Consider the following 14,009-nt stretch of genomic DNA (forward strand, 5'->3'; position numbering starts at 1 on the left):
AAAGGCAAAACTTCCCGTTTTCTCCCTGCCCTCTTTTGTTTGGGGTTGATGTAGCCTGCCACGGAGGGACYGCGGGCACCGCACAGCTAAAACCCCCAAAAGCAAAAATATACGTGATGCGTGAGGCCACGGTCGCTCGGCCGGCGCTTGCTAGGCAGAAGCCTTGATCCCATGTGCTGCCTGGGGAGCTGAGCGGCCCCAGCCGCTCCCAGGCCGGGGTTGATCGTAGGAGCTTCCTCCCCCCGAATTACCCAGCACAAAAGCTTCCTTTCTCCTCCCTGGGGCCCATTCATTACTGGCCTGACTCCTCGTCATGCTTGGTTAGACCGGAGCATTTTGCTTTCGTGCTGTAATGGTTGTTAAATGCTAATAGTGGAACAAGGAGGTTGTTCCCACAGCATCAGAGATCTGAAGATAGCAGAAGGGTTAAAGCCTGGKTTCAAAAGGCTGGGGTGACTCTGGTGGCACGATAAAACTGGGGGCGATATTCTCACTGTTGTAAATCGATTTGGGCCTCGATAGAGCTGCCCTGCTTTTACCCCACCTGAGGGAGTCTGGCTCTCGGCTTTATCCCCTCTTTCTCATTTGCGCGCGTATGCATGCACATAACCACATGCATCTGCACACGTACACATGGATGCACACATGGACACACGTGTGAGCTGGRGAGAGCTTTGAAAAAATCTTTCGTCAAAGCTTTTAGGGGGTGAAAAATGAGATGCGAGTTCTTTGAATTGTTTCAGGTTGAACAATCCCATAGGAAATCCTCCTCAGCAAACCCAAGTCCTTGGSTGTGTCTTTTGCAAAATGCGGCGTTGTTTTTGAATTTGAAACAACCTTTAGATGTTTGTAGATGATGTGTACAAATGTATTTAGTTTGCTTTTTGTTGGTTTTTGTAAGTTGGAAAAAAGTGAAAGTGGGGTATACAGCTTTGCACTGTGCCTACTACACAGTGATATTTTACATTCGCTAGTAGCATTTGGGGACGTCTGGTTTTGGGTTGCTCCAAAACAATTGCACAGATCTCAGGCTCTGCATCGCTTCTCAAATCTGCCCCCGGTGTTCAGGCTGGCACGTGGCCAGGYGGTGTTTCCCAGGAAACCCTCCTGGGAAGGCGTTCGGAGGGGCAGAGTCCTCCATGCCCGAGCAGGGCCAGCGAGCCGGGGGCTGCCGGCCCGGTGCAGCCCACTCTGCACCCCAGCAGCTTTTCACTTAGACTCTGGGAACCGCCGTTGGCCGAGTCTTTTTGCCAGTCTGAATGTTGTGGGTAGATTTTAGGGCTGATGGAGGGTCGTGAGTGCCTAGAAGTGTAGATATGTAACTATAACTGTAACTTAACTGGCAGAGCAGAGCTTCTGTCCAAGGACCCACAGCCTGGCTGAGCAGGGGGTTGCGTGTGCGGCCCTCCCAGGCGCTGGCCTCTGGAGCAGGGGCTGTGACCGCTTGGCTCTTCACTGCTGGGAATCAGCTGCCTGCAGACAGGTCCAGGCAGTGCCAAAAAGCACAAGTTGCACTTCCAGATAAGAGCTGGGAACCCGAGGATCTGGCATGGGCATTCTGCAAAGCGGTGGGAACTGCAGGTTGGGTTTGGAGCTGTGCAAGAGCTGGATTTCATTCTCGGCTCTGCTGAAGCCCATCACCTGTAGGTGGAGAGGGCTGTGAGCTGTGTAGCCTTCTGCAGCTGTGGCCACAGCGTTTGCAGGGGGTTACTTGCCTGCCACCAGCCAAAGGCTTCTTTGGGATGCTTCTCTCTCTCACCTCAGATCTTGGCACTTTGAGTTCTCTTGCTCTTCTGGTTTATTCTCTGCCCTGGGKGGGGGGGGGCTGTGGTGGGAAGTGGACCCCCCTGTGCGCTCACCGAGATCTGCTCTCTTGCCCTGTTGATGCTAAGGATAGGCATGGCCTTTCCTGCCAGGAGCAGCCCTGCAAACCTCTCCGACCTCACTCCTGCTGCACTGAAGGCTTTTTCTTCCTGCCATCAGCTCCTTTCATCTTGCTGGGCCTCTGCGTTTCCGTCTGGCGAGGAATGGGCTGCTGTCACATGGCCGTTTCCTGCGAGTTGACCCGTGTGGCATTACCCTGCAGGGTGGCACTGGTCTCCGGGAATCGCGGCCCCCCTGCACGGCCCCACGATGCACGGGGGAGCACTGGCTGCTTGCCCACCCCTTTGCCCCGGCTGCCCGGCAAAGGTGGGAGCCTTTGAGCTTTCAGCACAGTCCTTGCTAGGACTCCTAGGTCCATGCCCCAGATCTGCTTCCAATGTGACGTACCACCTTGGGGCAGAGCCTCTGCTGCTTGCGGGTAAATGGAGGCAGTGTTGTGAACGGCTCTTCCGTAACAGCCGTTCTGGAGCTGACAGCCCTGTCTCTTGCTGGTTGGGATTGGAAGCAGTGTCTCCTCCCTTGCTCTTCTCTTCATGCTTTTGCACAAGTGCAGGCTGACATAATGCGATTTCCTCTCTCCTTTTTGTCACCCAGAGCTGGAGGTGCTTGATGGGTGCCTGGCTTGTCCCTTGTTCCCTCTTCCCACCCTTTCCCACCTCTTCAAGGCACCATCATGTGCTTGGGATGGGCTGGGACTCCTGCAACAAACTCAGTCTGGGCTGTGATGGATCTAGCGGGTTGCGTAGGCACGGGCGGTCCAGGCTGTGCCTCTAGCTTCCACGTTTTGATCAGTCTGATTCTGTTCCTGTTGCCAGGCAGTTCCCAGTCTGGCCCTCAGCCCAGGATCGGCTTTTGGAAACACAGGATTGGAATTGAAAACACTGCGGTGGCTTTGGGGTCGTGGTGGGCACATCTGACCTCCAGGCTCTTGGAGCTGTCCTGTGYTTGATCTCTTTGCCGTGCTCCTCACTCTGCTTGTGATGATGCTGGGTGGTGGGTCCCCTGCAAGGCTTGGGGTGCCTGGGCAGCCGGGAGCTGGGTGCCCCGGGCAGGCAGGCGCAGGCCCTGCCTCCCAGCTTGGCAGACGGCTGCGGGTGAGTCAGTGTGTTGGGGGCCAGGGATCTCCATTCTAAGGTCCTGCTGCTCTGTGGCCAGACCAGCTGCAAAGCCATGTTTTGTTCATGTAGCTCCTCAAGGCTGTCCCGTGCCATCATCTAACGACCCAGGGGAGATGAGGGGTGGTGAGGCCGTGCTCGTTGCTAGTTGGGTTGGGCTGTGCTGGTCGAGGGTCTTCTATGGGAATGGAGTGAGCACTTGGAGAGCCCAGGCAATAGTGTCTTACMCCACTGCCACGGAGTCGAGGGGCAATCCCAGGTCTGAGCACCATCACTACTAGRCTGCATGTGCTCCTGCGGACGTGCTGTTCCCACGGCTGAGGCGCAGGACGGGGTCTCATGTTTGTGAGAAACTTAGCTGTGACAACCTGAGCCAGYGATGCCTGGAGCTGAAAGCCCCCCAACACCTCGCAGCTGCTGGCTTCTCAATCAAAAAGCTCTTGGCACTGTTGTTGTCTGGCCCTGGCTGCGTCACCGGGAGCTGGGGGTCTGGCCAGTCCAAGCCTGGCCTGGACTCTGCAGTGGAGGGGCCGTGGGATGGTGGAACCTTGCTCTTCCCCAGGGGCTTGGCTGCTCCTGGCCTTGCTGGCCACTTGACATTTGTTCGGTGCCAGAAACCATAAATTAAGCCATTCTTGTTTAATCTGAGATTAAACCAAGTGCTGACTCCTGGTTTTAGGTGATTGTCTGCTCATGCATGGAGTCCTCCACAGGCAGGTACCTGGGATCGCCAGCAAACTCAGCCTACCAGGGCCATCTCTCCGTGTGTTCCTGGTGGACTGGGTGTGTTACGAGCAGTTTTGCCTTAGCCCTTGTCACTGTGTCCTTGCTGGTTTATAGTGCTGGTCAAGCTGTTTGTGGACATGACGATCAGCGAAGGGATTTTCAAGGCTTTCCCACTGGTTTCCCAAACCAGTCTGGACAGATGAGGCATGCTTCTGGGAAAGCAGGAAGGAGACGTGCGTGGAACAAGTCCCCAGCAGCGGAGGGACGAAAGCGGGTTAGCGCTGCGGCCCCGGCCTCCCGGAGTGGGGCCAGCCTTGGCTGACCCGGCGCTGGCATGTTCCTGCCACTGAAAGCCCCCGTTGTCCTTGGCATTCATCCAGGCAGTCTGTAGCTTGGCCCGTTGTCACCTTCTCCAGAGGTGACAGCCCCTTCCCTGCATGGGAGTGCAGGTGGGAGGCAAAGGGGAAGCCAGGTCTGTTCTGGGGCAGGCTGGGGGGAGGACTTGAGCATGCTGCACCCGTTGGCAAGAGGCTAATTCATCTTGCAGCAACTGTTTTGCCAGCTTGGTGCTCCCCGTCTCCCTCCTGGGCTTGGACCTCATGCCGGCGGAGTTTACTGTGCGCTGAGAAAACACTATTCAGTTTTTCCTGGAATGTTTTTGCATCTGAAAGCATGAGCATTTCTTGGTAGTGGGAGAAGGTGCTTCCTCCCCACCTCTTTTCTCTTGGCTCCCTGAGCAATGCCCTCGTGCCCAGGAGCGGGGAGGCAGGGTGGGTTTGGCCCTGTACAAGGCTAGGTGCCGTGGGGTCCCTGTGCCACCGCGTGCTGGGGATGAGGTGCAAGCCCTGCCTCGCTCACCGTCTCTCTTCTCCTTGCTTTCAGGCCAGCTGAAGCTGTCCATCGAGGTGCGGGACCGGGTCCTGGTGCTGCACGGTGAGTATTGCCCCACGGCGCACACCGAGATGGCCCCAGAGCTGTGGTGGGTTAGTGGTGGGGACAGCATTGCCAGTGCCCTTCCTTTGAGCTCTTTGGGGAGGTTTTGTGGTGGCTGTCGGGAGCGACTCTGCGGCAGAGCTGAATGACRGGGGTTCTCTGAAGTTCCTGGAGAGCTTCATTTTCAGGTGACCACAGTGTTTTGTGGTCCAATTATGTAACTTCTTTCTTAAACTCTGTAGGAAAAGAAAAAAGACAGAAACATTGTTTGGGAAGGAAACCATGAAACACTTTGTCCATTTTGAAAGGTCTTTTTTTTTGGCCAAACCCATTTGCCAGACTTTGCTGGGATTTTCAGATAGTTCAGGTACTTCCAAACACTGCATTTTTTTGGCCCTGGAAATACTTCTTCAAGAAAAGTATTTCCCCTGGTCCGCGCTGGGGTTGCTGTCCCTCAAGCCACAGTATGTTGCACTAGGAGAAGGAGATCCCTGCCGAGAACTCCTTGCTTTCTCTGGGGGCTCAGACCCAGCCACCGCTGCTGGGTGCCCACACGGGAGCACGGGATCTGCATGTACCATGTACCCAGTGCTGCTGCTTCCTCCTCCATGCCCTGCAGGAGCCGGTTTTCTTTACCCCTCTGCCAGCTGGGTCCCCTACGGTGGCTTCTGCTTGTGCTCTCACCATCGTCCACCCTGTCTCTTGTTGTCCTGTCCCTTTGTGGATCCCYCCCGTTACACTTACCGCATAATTTCTCAAATCGTTTCAATTCCAGTTGTTTCTGTCAAACCCTCTGGAGCGTGAAAGCAGAGCTGGCTTCCCCGCCGGCGGGCTGCCTGTCCAGAGCAGGCTGAGCATCGTGGCGGCGGGCGGCCTGTCCCGGCTCCCRCGGGCAGCGCGGCCTGCCCCGCACCTTGGCTCAGGCCCTTCGTCCGTCGGGGCGCCCGGCCCCGTGCCGGTCTGGGGCGCTGAGGCTGCCCGTGCCCCGGTGCCTGCTTGCGACCCGGCTTTTGTGGCCGCACGACACGATTYGGCTGGATTTGCAGCCCTAACCGTTGCGGAGAGCGATATGGCACCTGGAAAACCCCGCTCCGTCACAGCCACGAGGCAGGTCTGAGTGACCCTCYGAACCGTGACTTTCTGGGCACCTGTTAGAAATGCCAACGTGTCCGTCAGAACTAGCTTTTCCCTTAGGAAAAAGCCGTGCAGAGGCGTTYGTGGGGTGTGTTAGCATCGCTCCGGCTCCCGCGGTGAAGCGTGTGTGCGTTTGGGTCTCCTGACACGGAGCTCTTTCTACCAGGGCTTTGGCAGGACTTTGCRATAAGTAAGTGGTTAAACAATCTAGGAAAAAGCCAAGGGTTCGAAGGGATCAGATTAAAAATCCTCTCCCTGCAATGAAGCAGGCTCGTCGCTGCCTTGGATTTGGGCCCTGCGGTAAGGGGGGAACAGGACCCTGCACACATGGCGCGGGGGCAGCAGAAACGAGCTTCCCGACCGTTTGCCATATTTACGCTTGGCACTTTTGTCCCCGGCTTTGCACTGTGTTTCCGCAGGAGTGAGAGGGAAAGCTCGCGACAGGCAGGGAGCGGGGAAATGGGGCTGCGGAGAGAAACCGGAGCGGCAGCTCTGCTCGCAGGAGGGGATGAGCGCCTGTTGGTCTGCCCGGGGCTGCGCGGAGCGGGGCAGGGACGGCACGCGGAGCTCCCCTGCGGCCCTAYGGGTCGGGAGGGAGGCAGGAGGCCGCCGGCGAGCCGAGGCTGCGAGTGCGCCTTGTGCGTCCGTCCCCCAAGGGAGAGGGAAGGCACCCCCATCCCAGCGCCCCACGCAGCAGGACGGGGGGATAGAAAAGGCTTCTTGCAGGGCAGCTCCTATCACYGGCTGGAGGAAGGCGCCTGTCGCCAAATTGGCCGAGCGCGGCAGCCGGGCCGAGTGGGTCTAGCCCGGTGGGATGAGCTGGGCTGCCGGGCTTTCCCAGGCTGTCCTCCTGTCTTGCCTCCCCCCGCCTGGCTGTAACGTAAGGCGTGCAGAGGGTGTCCTGAGCCACGCTCGACCCCGGTCGTTCTCTGCTCAGCAGCCATGACAGCTTGCTGCCCGTTTCCAGCTGCGCAGGCAAGGTTTGTAAGGAAACAAGAGCCAGAAAAGGTGTTTTTGGCTTACTCCGAGTTGYGCAGTGGTTCTGGCGATCTGGCACAGACTTCACCCCAAATCCCTCTCTCTGGGACAGCCCCAGCGTGAGCTGCGTGCGAGTCACTGCGTCTCGTTCTGGATGTTGTCTCCAAAAGCAGACCTTGGAAGAGGGAAATGGGCCAGTAAAGGGGCAGGAGTGTGGCCCACGGTCTGGGACCTGACATCCCCCCCGCACACGATGGATGCTCAGGGTARTCGATGGCTGCAGGAGGACACTGGGTGACCCCTTACCTTGTCACTCTCCACCCCAACGTCTTTAAAGCAAAAGCAGGTCTGGCAGGAGCAGGTAGCTCTTGGTGGAGCCCATCCCAGAGAAACGTTGCAAACAGCTTTGTGAAGCACCAGAGGGTCCTGCAGAGCCCATTTGCCCTTTTGCACTGCAGTTTCCACTGGGCTGAACGTGTTTATTAGGAACATGTATCTCTCCCYGGTGAAGGCAAAGCCACTGCTGCCTTGCCAGGCATGTTAGGAACGAGCTTAGCCTCCCTCTGACAGCACGTCCTGGGCTCCCCGGGCTCTTCTGCTGCCCAGATATCGCCTCCAGCCACACAGCTGGGAAGCACAGAGTTTCCCGCTGTCGGCAGTAGGGCAACGCCGCCTTCCTACTGGTGGGGCTGCGATCAGGATGTGACCACTGATATTTAACTTGATGATACATTTGGCTGCAGGGCAGGGAGCCCGGAGCTGGGTGAAGTCAGGCACACGAAATGCAATTTGCCATCCGGACGCTGAAGCGCATCTGCCTCCAACTTCCCGCACAGGCGCCAGTATTTATAGCATGGGTTTATTAAAGCAAAAATAGACCTAAAAACCTCACCCGTTCCTGGGTGCTGTGCCTGGCTGCCAGGCGAGACCGGGCTGGAGGGGAGGCGTGTGGGGACCTGCGGGGAGGGAGGCTGGTCTAGCTCTGTTCTCCGTGACGAGGGAGCACCACACGGAGCAGAGTGCTGCGCTGTGGCGTAGGAAGATGCCTTCCCTGTCGGTTTGGGGCTTAACCGTTTCATTTCCTTTCCAGTCATGGAAGCAAAAGGTCTGATGGGAAAGGAGTACCGGACATGCGACTCCTACGTGAAGGTGGGTTCTCCCGGGGCTCTGCTCGGGGACCATCATGTTCTCTTGGGGTTTTGGGGCTGGCTCCACCAAGCATGCTCTGGGCTCCCATCTCCTCCCTTTCCTCCTTGGTCTCCTGTGCTGAGCAACCTCAGCATGTGGGGAGATGGCTGGTCTTTTGCCCAATGCCGGAGCCTCTAGCCGGGTCCTCTCCTCTGCTTGTCCGTCTCCACGCGGTGCGCAGGGAGCATCTCCCCTGCGAGGGGCTGCGAGTCCGAGAGCGGCCAGCAGCATTTGTGTGCATCAGCCCCTCATTTTCTGACTTGCAGTTGAAGCTCCTGCTCTTTTCACCTCCCACCTCCTGAAGAGTTTTGTAATTCAATGGCTAGACATGCATAGGGTAAAGTGGTCTAAACCACCCGTTAGCACAGACTCAGCTGGATCTTTGAGGCTTAGCCATCCATAAAACTGGCTCTGCCGGTCTCCTGCCGCTGCGGTGGCAGAGCTRGCAGCTGTGTGCCGGCTGTGTTTGCACTGAGATGGCTAACGCGTTGCTTGTTTCTCTACATAAAGATGTCGATCGTGCCAGATGCTGACTGGAAATGCAGGCAAAAGACGAAGACCGTGCCAGACAGCAAAAATCCTGTCTTCCATGAGCACTTTCTTTTGTGAGTATGACGGGGCAGAGGCGGCTCTGGCCCATCGTGGTTCCCATGGAGTGGCGGGGGAACCGTGTGGCCGCTGGCCTGGGGCAAACCCTCTCGTAGCCAAGACCCCGTGTTTGCTTTTGCATTATTATTATCTGTAACAAACACGCGTCATGCATGAGCAGCTCCACTGCTGAGATGAGGAGTGACAGACATTATTCTGCTGTTTCTTATAGCTGAAATGCCGTGAACTTTTGGGCAGAGCTTTGCCGAGGTTCACGAAGCTGTCAGCACACAGCATGACAGCGGTGCTCCCGCACGGTTGGACTTTCTTGCTGGGTAGGAGTTGGGCAAACACGCTCCGTTTCCTAGACCCTGCGCCTGCAGTGATACGGGGCATCGGTATGAACAAGGAAGGTAAAAGGATTTCCCGCAGCTACAGCATGTCCCTGCATGGTAAAGGAGCTGTACGGCATGTAGCGTTTTGGTGAAGCTTGTCATTGCTAGCAAACCAGCCTGTGTCAGACCTCCGTCCTCACGCAATATTTAGTCTGGCACAGGATGGTTGTTTCAGAGCATGAAYTGTAGCTTGTTCCTTGCATTTGCCCTTTGATGTCAGATGTGTGTCTTCCTGCACAACTCTGCTCCTTAAACCACCTGAGYGGTGTCCCCAGCACCTGCCCAAGGGAGGTCACATCCCTTGGCAGCCGCCTGTCAGGAAAAAGCATCTCACTGTTCAGTGACTCCAGTCGGACAGGCGCAGAGCTCCTCGTTATGTAAGAAACACGGAGTGGAGCTTGTAGCTTCGTTAATTTTAGTAAATCAGTGCACAGCGACTTGTTTGAGAAGATTGCAGTTTGGGGTGGTTGCTGCAGCGCTGCATGGAGGAGGAAACCTGCCTCTGAGGAGTGCGAGGGATCTCTGGCCACGAGGGCAGCCCTGGCCGAGCGCTCCCGGGCAGCGCGGTGCTCACGGGCTGTCCCCTCTGCTTGTTCCAGTCCAGTGCAAGAGGAGGACGAGCAAAAACGCCTGCTGGTCACGGTCTGGAACCGAGAGAGAAATTCCAGGTAAAGGGACTGCTGGGCTGCGATACGGTCTCTTTAAAAYGGGGCTGGCGCGGTAGCGAACCTGCCATCTGCTCTGGCCACCCCACGTGAGCTCCTCCAGGGCTCTGGCCCTCGAGGGCTGGCCCTGACGTCAGGGCTGCCGTGTGCAGTGGCTGCGGGCCGGCGAGGCGGGGAGAGCAGGGCAGTGTGGCTGGGGACTGCGGCTTGCTGGCTGGGGGCTCTGGCTGGGGTTGTCCTCACGGCTGCCACGTGCAACCTGTGTTGGGCAAGCACTGTGCCACGTGCACGCTGGCGAAGAAATCCTGCTCTTGCTGCCCTCTGCCCGTGTTGCTGCTGCTCGGTAGCCCTCAACCTGACCAACATTGAAAATTTTCCCCCAGCCTGACTTTCTCGTTACAAGTTCACGTCTTGCACGTGCAAACACGCAGCAAAGCGGGCAGGCCCCTTTCTGCCCTCTTGGCTGCTACATGAAGGGAAAGGGAGTGGGGAACTGAGGACTTTTGCTTCTTCTTGGGGCAAAACAATTAGGGACAAAGCCCAGCAGCAAGGGGTCTGGCACTTTGCAGGCTGTCCTGCCTGCTCAGGTGAGTGGCTTCTGCCTCCTTGGCCAAGCTTCTGCCAGCATCAGGCACCCATGGGTCTTTAGCACTCTGGGAGGTTGGAGGTTTTGATGAATAGGAGGCTTCCGTCCAGCTCCTCCTTGCCCCAGTGGCAGCTGAGCGGCGGCCCCAAGGCAGCTGTGGATAAGCCCATGGTACCACCACRCTTGCTCAAAGCATGGAAAGGAGGGAGGCCCGTTCCAGGCCCTGGCAGGGATGTTTGTGAGGGTCCTGACGAAGGGGTGCGTGTGGGGAGCTGATCAACAAGTTCAACAAGTGCACRCTGACTGTCTCCCACTCTCCTCCAGTCAGAGCGAACTGATCGGGTGCATGAGCTTCGGCGTGAAGTCCCTCCTGACGCTGGACAAGGTACCTCTGTGCCGGAGCGTGGCGTTTGGGACTGGGGCTCACCCTCTCAGGCCTGTGGACAGACACGATGCACCTTTGGGGCACAAGGCAGGAGYAGGGATGGAGAGGGCTTCTCTAGCTATGGAGCAAATGCTCTGAAGATGCCCAGGGAGGCCCCTGGTTGCATCCCCAGCATTGATAACCACTGGGAGACTGGTGTCAGTGTGACTGCTGAAGGCAGGGATGGGGAGGCCAGGGGATTGTTGCTCCCTCCTGTGGGGACATAAGGACAGTAGCAGCAATTGGGGTTGGACTGGCAGAGAGGAGCCTCCTGTGAGTCCTGCCTACCCAGCTCACAGTGGGGYTGTGTGGGGTCAGGAGATGGGGCAAGCCTTGTTCAGCCTGCTGGCACCCGTCAGATGTGACACATGGCCTCTGGGTGGTGGCTGAGCTGATGCGATGGTGGGGTTTYGCTTCCTTGGAGAAGGGCTCTGCCTTTTGCCCTGTGCTCACCAGGGCTTCCCCAGCCGAGGAGGTGGTGGGGAGGGCAAATTGTCCCCTCTCAGGCCATTCCTCAGGCCATGGTGCTACCAGGAGGTCTCTGTGCCAGAGTCTGTGTCCCCACTGCTGCAGATTTGGTCACAGTGCTGCTGCCCCAGCCTGGCTGCTTCTTGGTAATACAACTTTCAGATCAGCTGGATTTGCCTTCCTAAAGAAGCCTGCAAGGCTACTACTATAAATGACTGCTGCCGATCTTCCGAAATGCAGGAACTGCTATACAGGGACGTGGCTGAGATGCCTCCAGGCCAGTGTCTGAGACACATCAGCAGCAGATGTGTCACTGGAAGGTCCAAAACTGCCTTGGGCAGTTAAAGGGTCACAGGCACATTTCATCCTAGCCACCAGTGGTGAGTGATTTCATCCCTGGCTGTAGCCCAAGTCTGGTGCTGGCGCATCTAAGAGTATCTAGGTAAATCTGGAAGTGGTTTATAAAAGTGTTAATATAGCRCTTGAGGTCTGGAAATTTGCTCATTATCAAGAGGTTAAAAAGGAGCTATTTGTGGAGATTATCTGAGAAGAGGGCAAGAGACAGGTTGAGCATGGCCTCCTCTGAAATTCCGATAAGAAGTGAGATGCAGGTTTTATAACAGTGAAGATAATCAGAYGGATCAGCTCGAATCTGCAGCTCTCCCCAGGGAGCGCCTCTGCATTGCATGCAGCAGGCCAGACAAGATCATGATGGTCATGTTTGCCCCCCACTCCCCCCCAGGATGTCCCCTCCTTGCCAAATTTTGGCAGTGATTTTCACAAGCTGTGATTGCATGCAGAGAAGCAGGAGTGTCCGGGTATGTAGCTGCACCCATGCACAGCCCCAAGGCACCCTACCCTCACGGGATGAAAGGAGGATGCTGGGAGCACGTGGCCCTTCTAGCTGGGGCTGAGATGAGCTGGACCTGCTCCATGGATGCCCCACTGTGGATTTAAATCACTCATCTTTAAATGGACCCCTTCCTCTTTCCTGTGGGAATGTGATTCCTGCAACCTCATTGGACTCCTGGGCTTGGTCCAGGACAGTTGGCCCCTCTGGCTGCTGCCAGCTGCCCGGGGAGCTATGGGAGGCAGYGGCAGCTCCCAGGAAGGGAGACGATTCCTCCCTTCCCAGGAGGCATCCTGGAAGCCAAGGCCAGCTCTGTCCCCTTGACTGCTGAGGTGGCCTTGGCCGTGTGGAAATGGGCCATGGGCGAAGGGAGCTCCACTGTGGAGCACCCAGTGTTGCTGAAGGCTGGTTTGAGCATCCTGCTTTGGYGGTAAGGCCAGAGCTGTGTGCTCCTTGCGGGACTGTCAGCCGCTGCAAACCTGATGGGGATGGTTTTACTGGAGACTGGCTGGTCTCCTGYGCCCTGCCATCTCCCTCTAAAACCCTAGAAGCTCATTACTGTTGCGATGGTTGGTCCCTCCTTGCAGTGGGACAGGAGTTTAGCAGTTCCTGTTTCCTCGGAGAGGTGCTCTAGGCCGTGCCTCAGTGTGTGAGCGTGTCTGGGGAGTCTCTGTGCTCTGGCCCAGGGTGCTTCCTACCTCGGRAGCCTTTTGGGGCTGTGGGTTACCAGAGTGAGTTAAACGGGACTGAATTTCTCCAGCCCTCAGCAGGTTCAGTGACTCTCCATGGGGTCAGCATGCGTGGGTAATGTGGGCACTGCCTGGGGGCTTTACAGTGCCACCTGGGGCATAAAGACACATAGGGCCACTGGTGCCTGTCCCTGCATTGAGAAGCTTCTCTATTCCCACCCAGGAGATCAGCGGCTGGTACTACCTCCTTGGGGAGGATCTGGGCAGGACCAAGCACCTGAAGGTGGCTACGCGGCGGCTGAAGCAGAGCAGAGGTACGTCTCCCCTGGGGGATGTCCCAGGGTGTGTTGGCATAGCTTGGAAGGGGAGTTGACCTTGTGCCCCTACCTGGTGCTGGCTTGAAGCACCCTCAGCTGTCACACCCCAGCAGGAGAGGGTCCCTCCCCTGTGGGCAGGTGGGCTGTGTTGTGTTGCCTCCTGGGGAGATTTGGGCTTGGAGGCAGGCAGCACTGTCCCAGCCAAGAGCCCCCCTGTGCACACCAGTCCAGCAGCCCAGGAGCTGCGTTCAGGAGCTGAAATCAGGAGCCTGCACCCAGAAATCCTTGCTGGCAGCGATGGAGAGGAGCCAGCACTGCCATCTCCCTGTCTGGTGGGGATCACTCGCTGGGGTCCAGCCTGGCTGCTCATCCTCTGTGCCCCGACAAGGATGTCTCAGCCCTGCAATGCTCAGCGGGCAGCAGGATCTCAGCAGACAGGCATGGGGGAGATCCTGGCCAGTTCGGTAGGCCCTGCACAGGAACTGGGCTCTTCCCTTTACCCCTTGCTCCTGCTTTGCCCTTGGTTGTCTGTGGTTCTCCTTGGGGCACCAATTTCATAGCGATGTCTCTGTGCCTCTTCCTGCCTTCCAGTCCTCTGTATTAGGGCTGATCCTGTGGCTGGACTCTGGCTCCAGGGTCTGTGCAGGCTGGTGGTGAGCTTTTTCTCCTGCCCCGGTCTCCRTGCCATGCTGCTGGGCTGCATGGAGCTGGACGGGCCGGTGCAGAGCAGAGTGAGGCAGCAGCGCCCATCCCAGATGTGCACCAGCTGCTACCATGCGGGGCTGCCCCCAGCCTGGAGGAAATGTCCCCCTGACATACAAAGATCTTACAGTGCCTGGACAAGGCGCGGAGTGGAGGGGCCCTCAGGAGCCCGCGCTGTCGGGCTGACGTGACCTTTCCGTCTGTCTCGCAGAGCCAGCACCGGGAAGCCAGGGCGCAGCGTGCGAAAGCCAGGACGCCGCGAACATGAAGCAGCTGAAGGTAGGTGCAACTGGGCTCCGACCCACCGGAGACGTGGAGACCCAGCTGGGACTGGGAGCCCGTCTGGCGAGGTTTCGAACTAGCCAGC

At 57.5% G+C, this 14,009-nt stretch overlaps 1 protein-coding gene across 1 annotated transcript in view; it reads left to right on the forward strand.

Moving 5' to 3' along the window:
- Window positions 1–14,009, forward strand: part of RGS3 (regulator of G protein signaling 3) — a 97,517-nt gene that overhangs the window by 10,265 nt on the left and 73,243 nt on the right. The window contains exons 5-11 of the mRNA XM_026059765.1: window positions 4,608–4,658; window positions 7,861–7,919; window positions 8,469–8,563; window positions 9,541–9,609; window positions 10,517–10,577; window positions 12,847–12,937; window positions 13,854–13,921. Coding sequence (XP_025915550.1) covers window positions 4,608–4,658; window positions 7,861–7,919; window positions 8,469–8,563; window positions 9,541–9,609; window positions 10,517–10,577; window positions 12,847–12,937; window positions 13,854–13,921 — 494 coding nt within the window. The remainder of the gene's footprint in view (window positions 1–4,607; window positions 4,659–7,860; window positions 7,920–8,468; window positions 8,564–9,540; window positions 9,610–10,516; window positions 10,578–12,846; window positions 12,938–13,853; window positions 13,922–14,009) is intronic.

This window comes from Apteryx rowi, unplaced genomic scaffold (genome assembly GCF_003343035.1).
Source record: "Apteryx rowi isolate R43461 unplaced genomic scaffold, aptRow1 scaffold_16, whole genome shotgun sequence".
Lineage (NCBI taxonomy): Eukaryota > Metazoa > Chordata > Aves > Apterygiformes > Apterygidae > Apteryx > Apteryx rowi.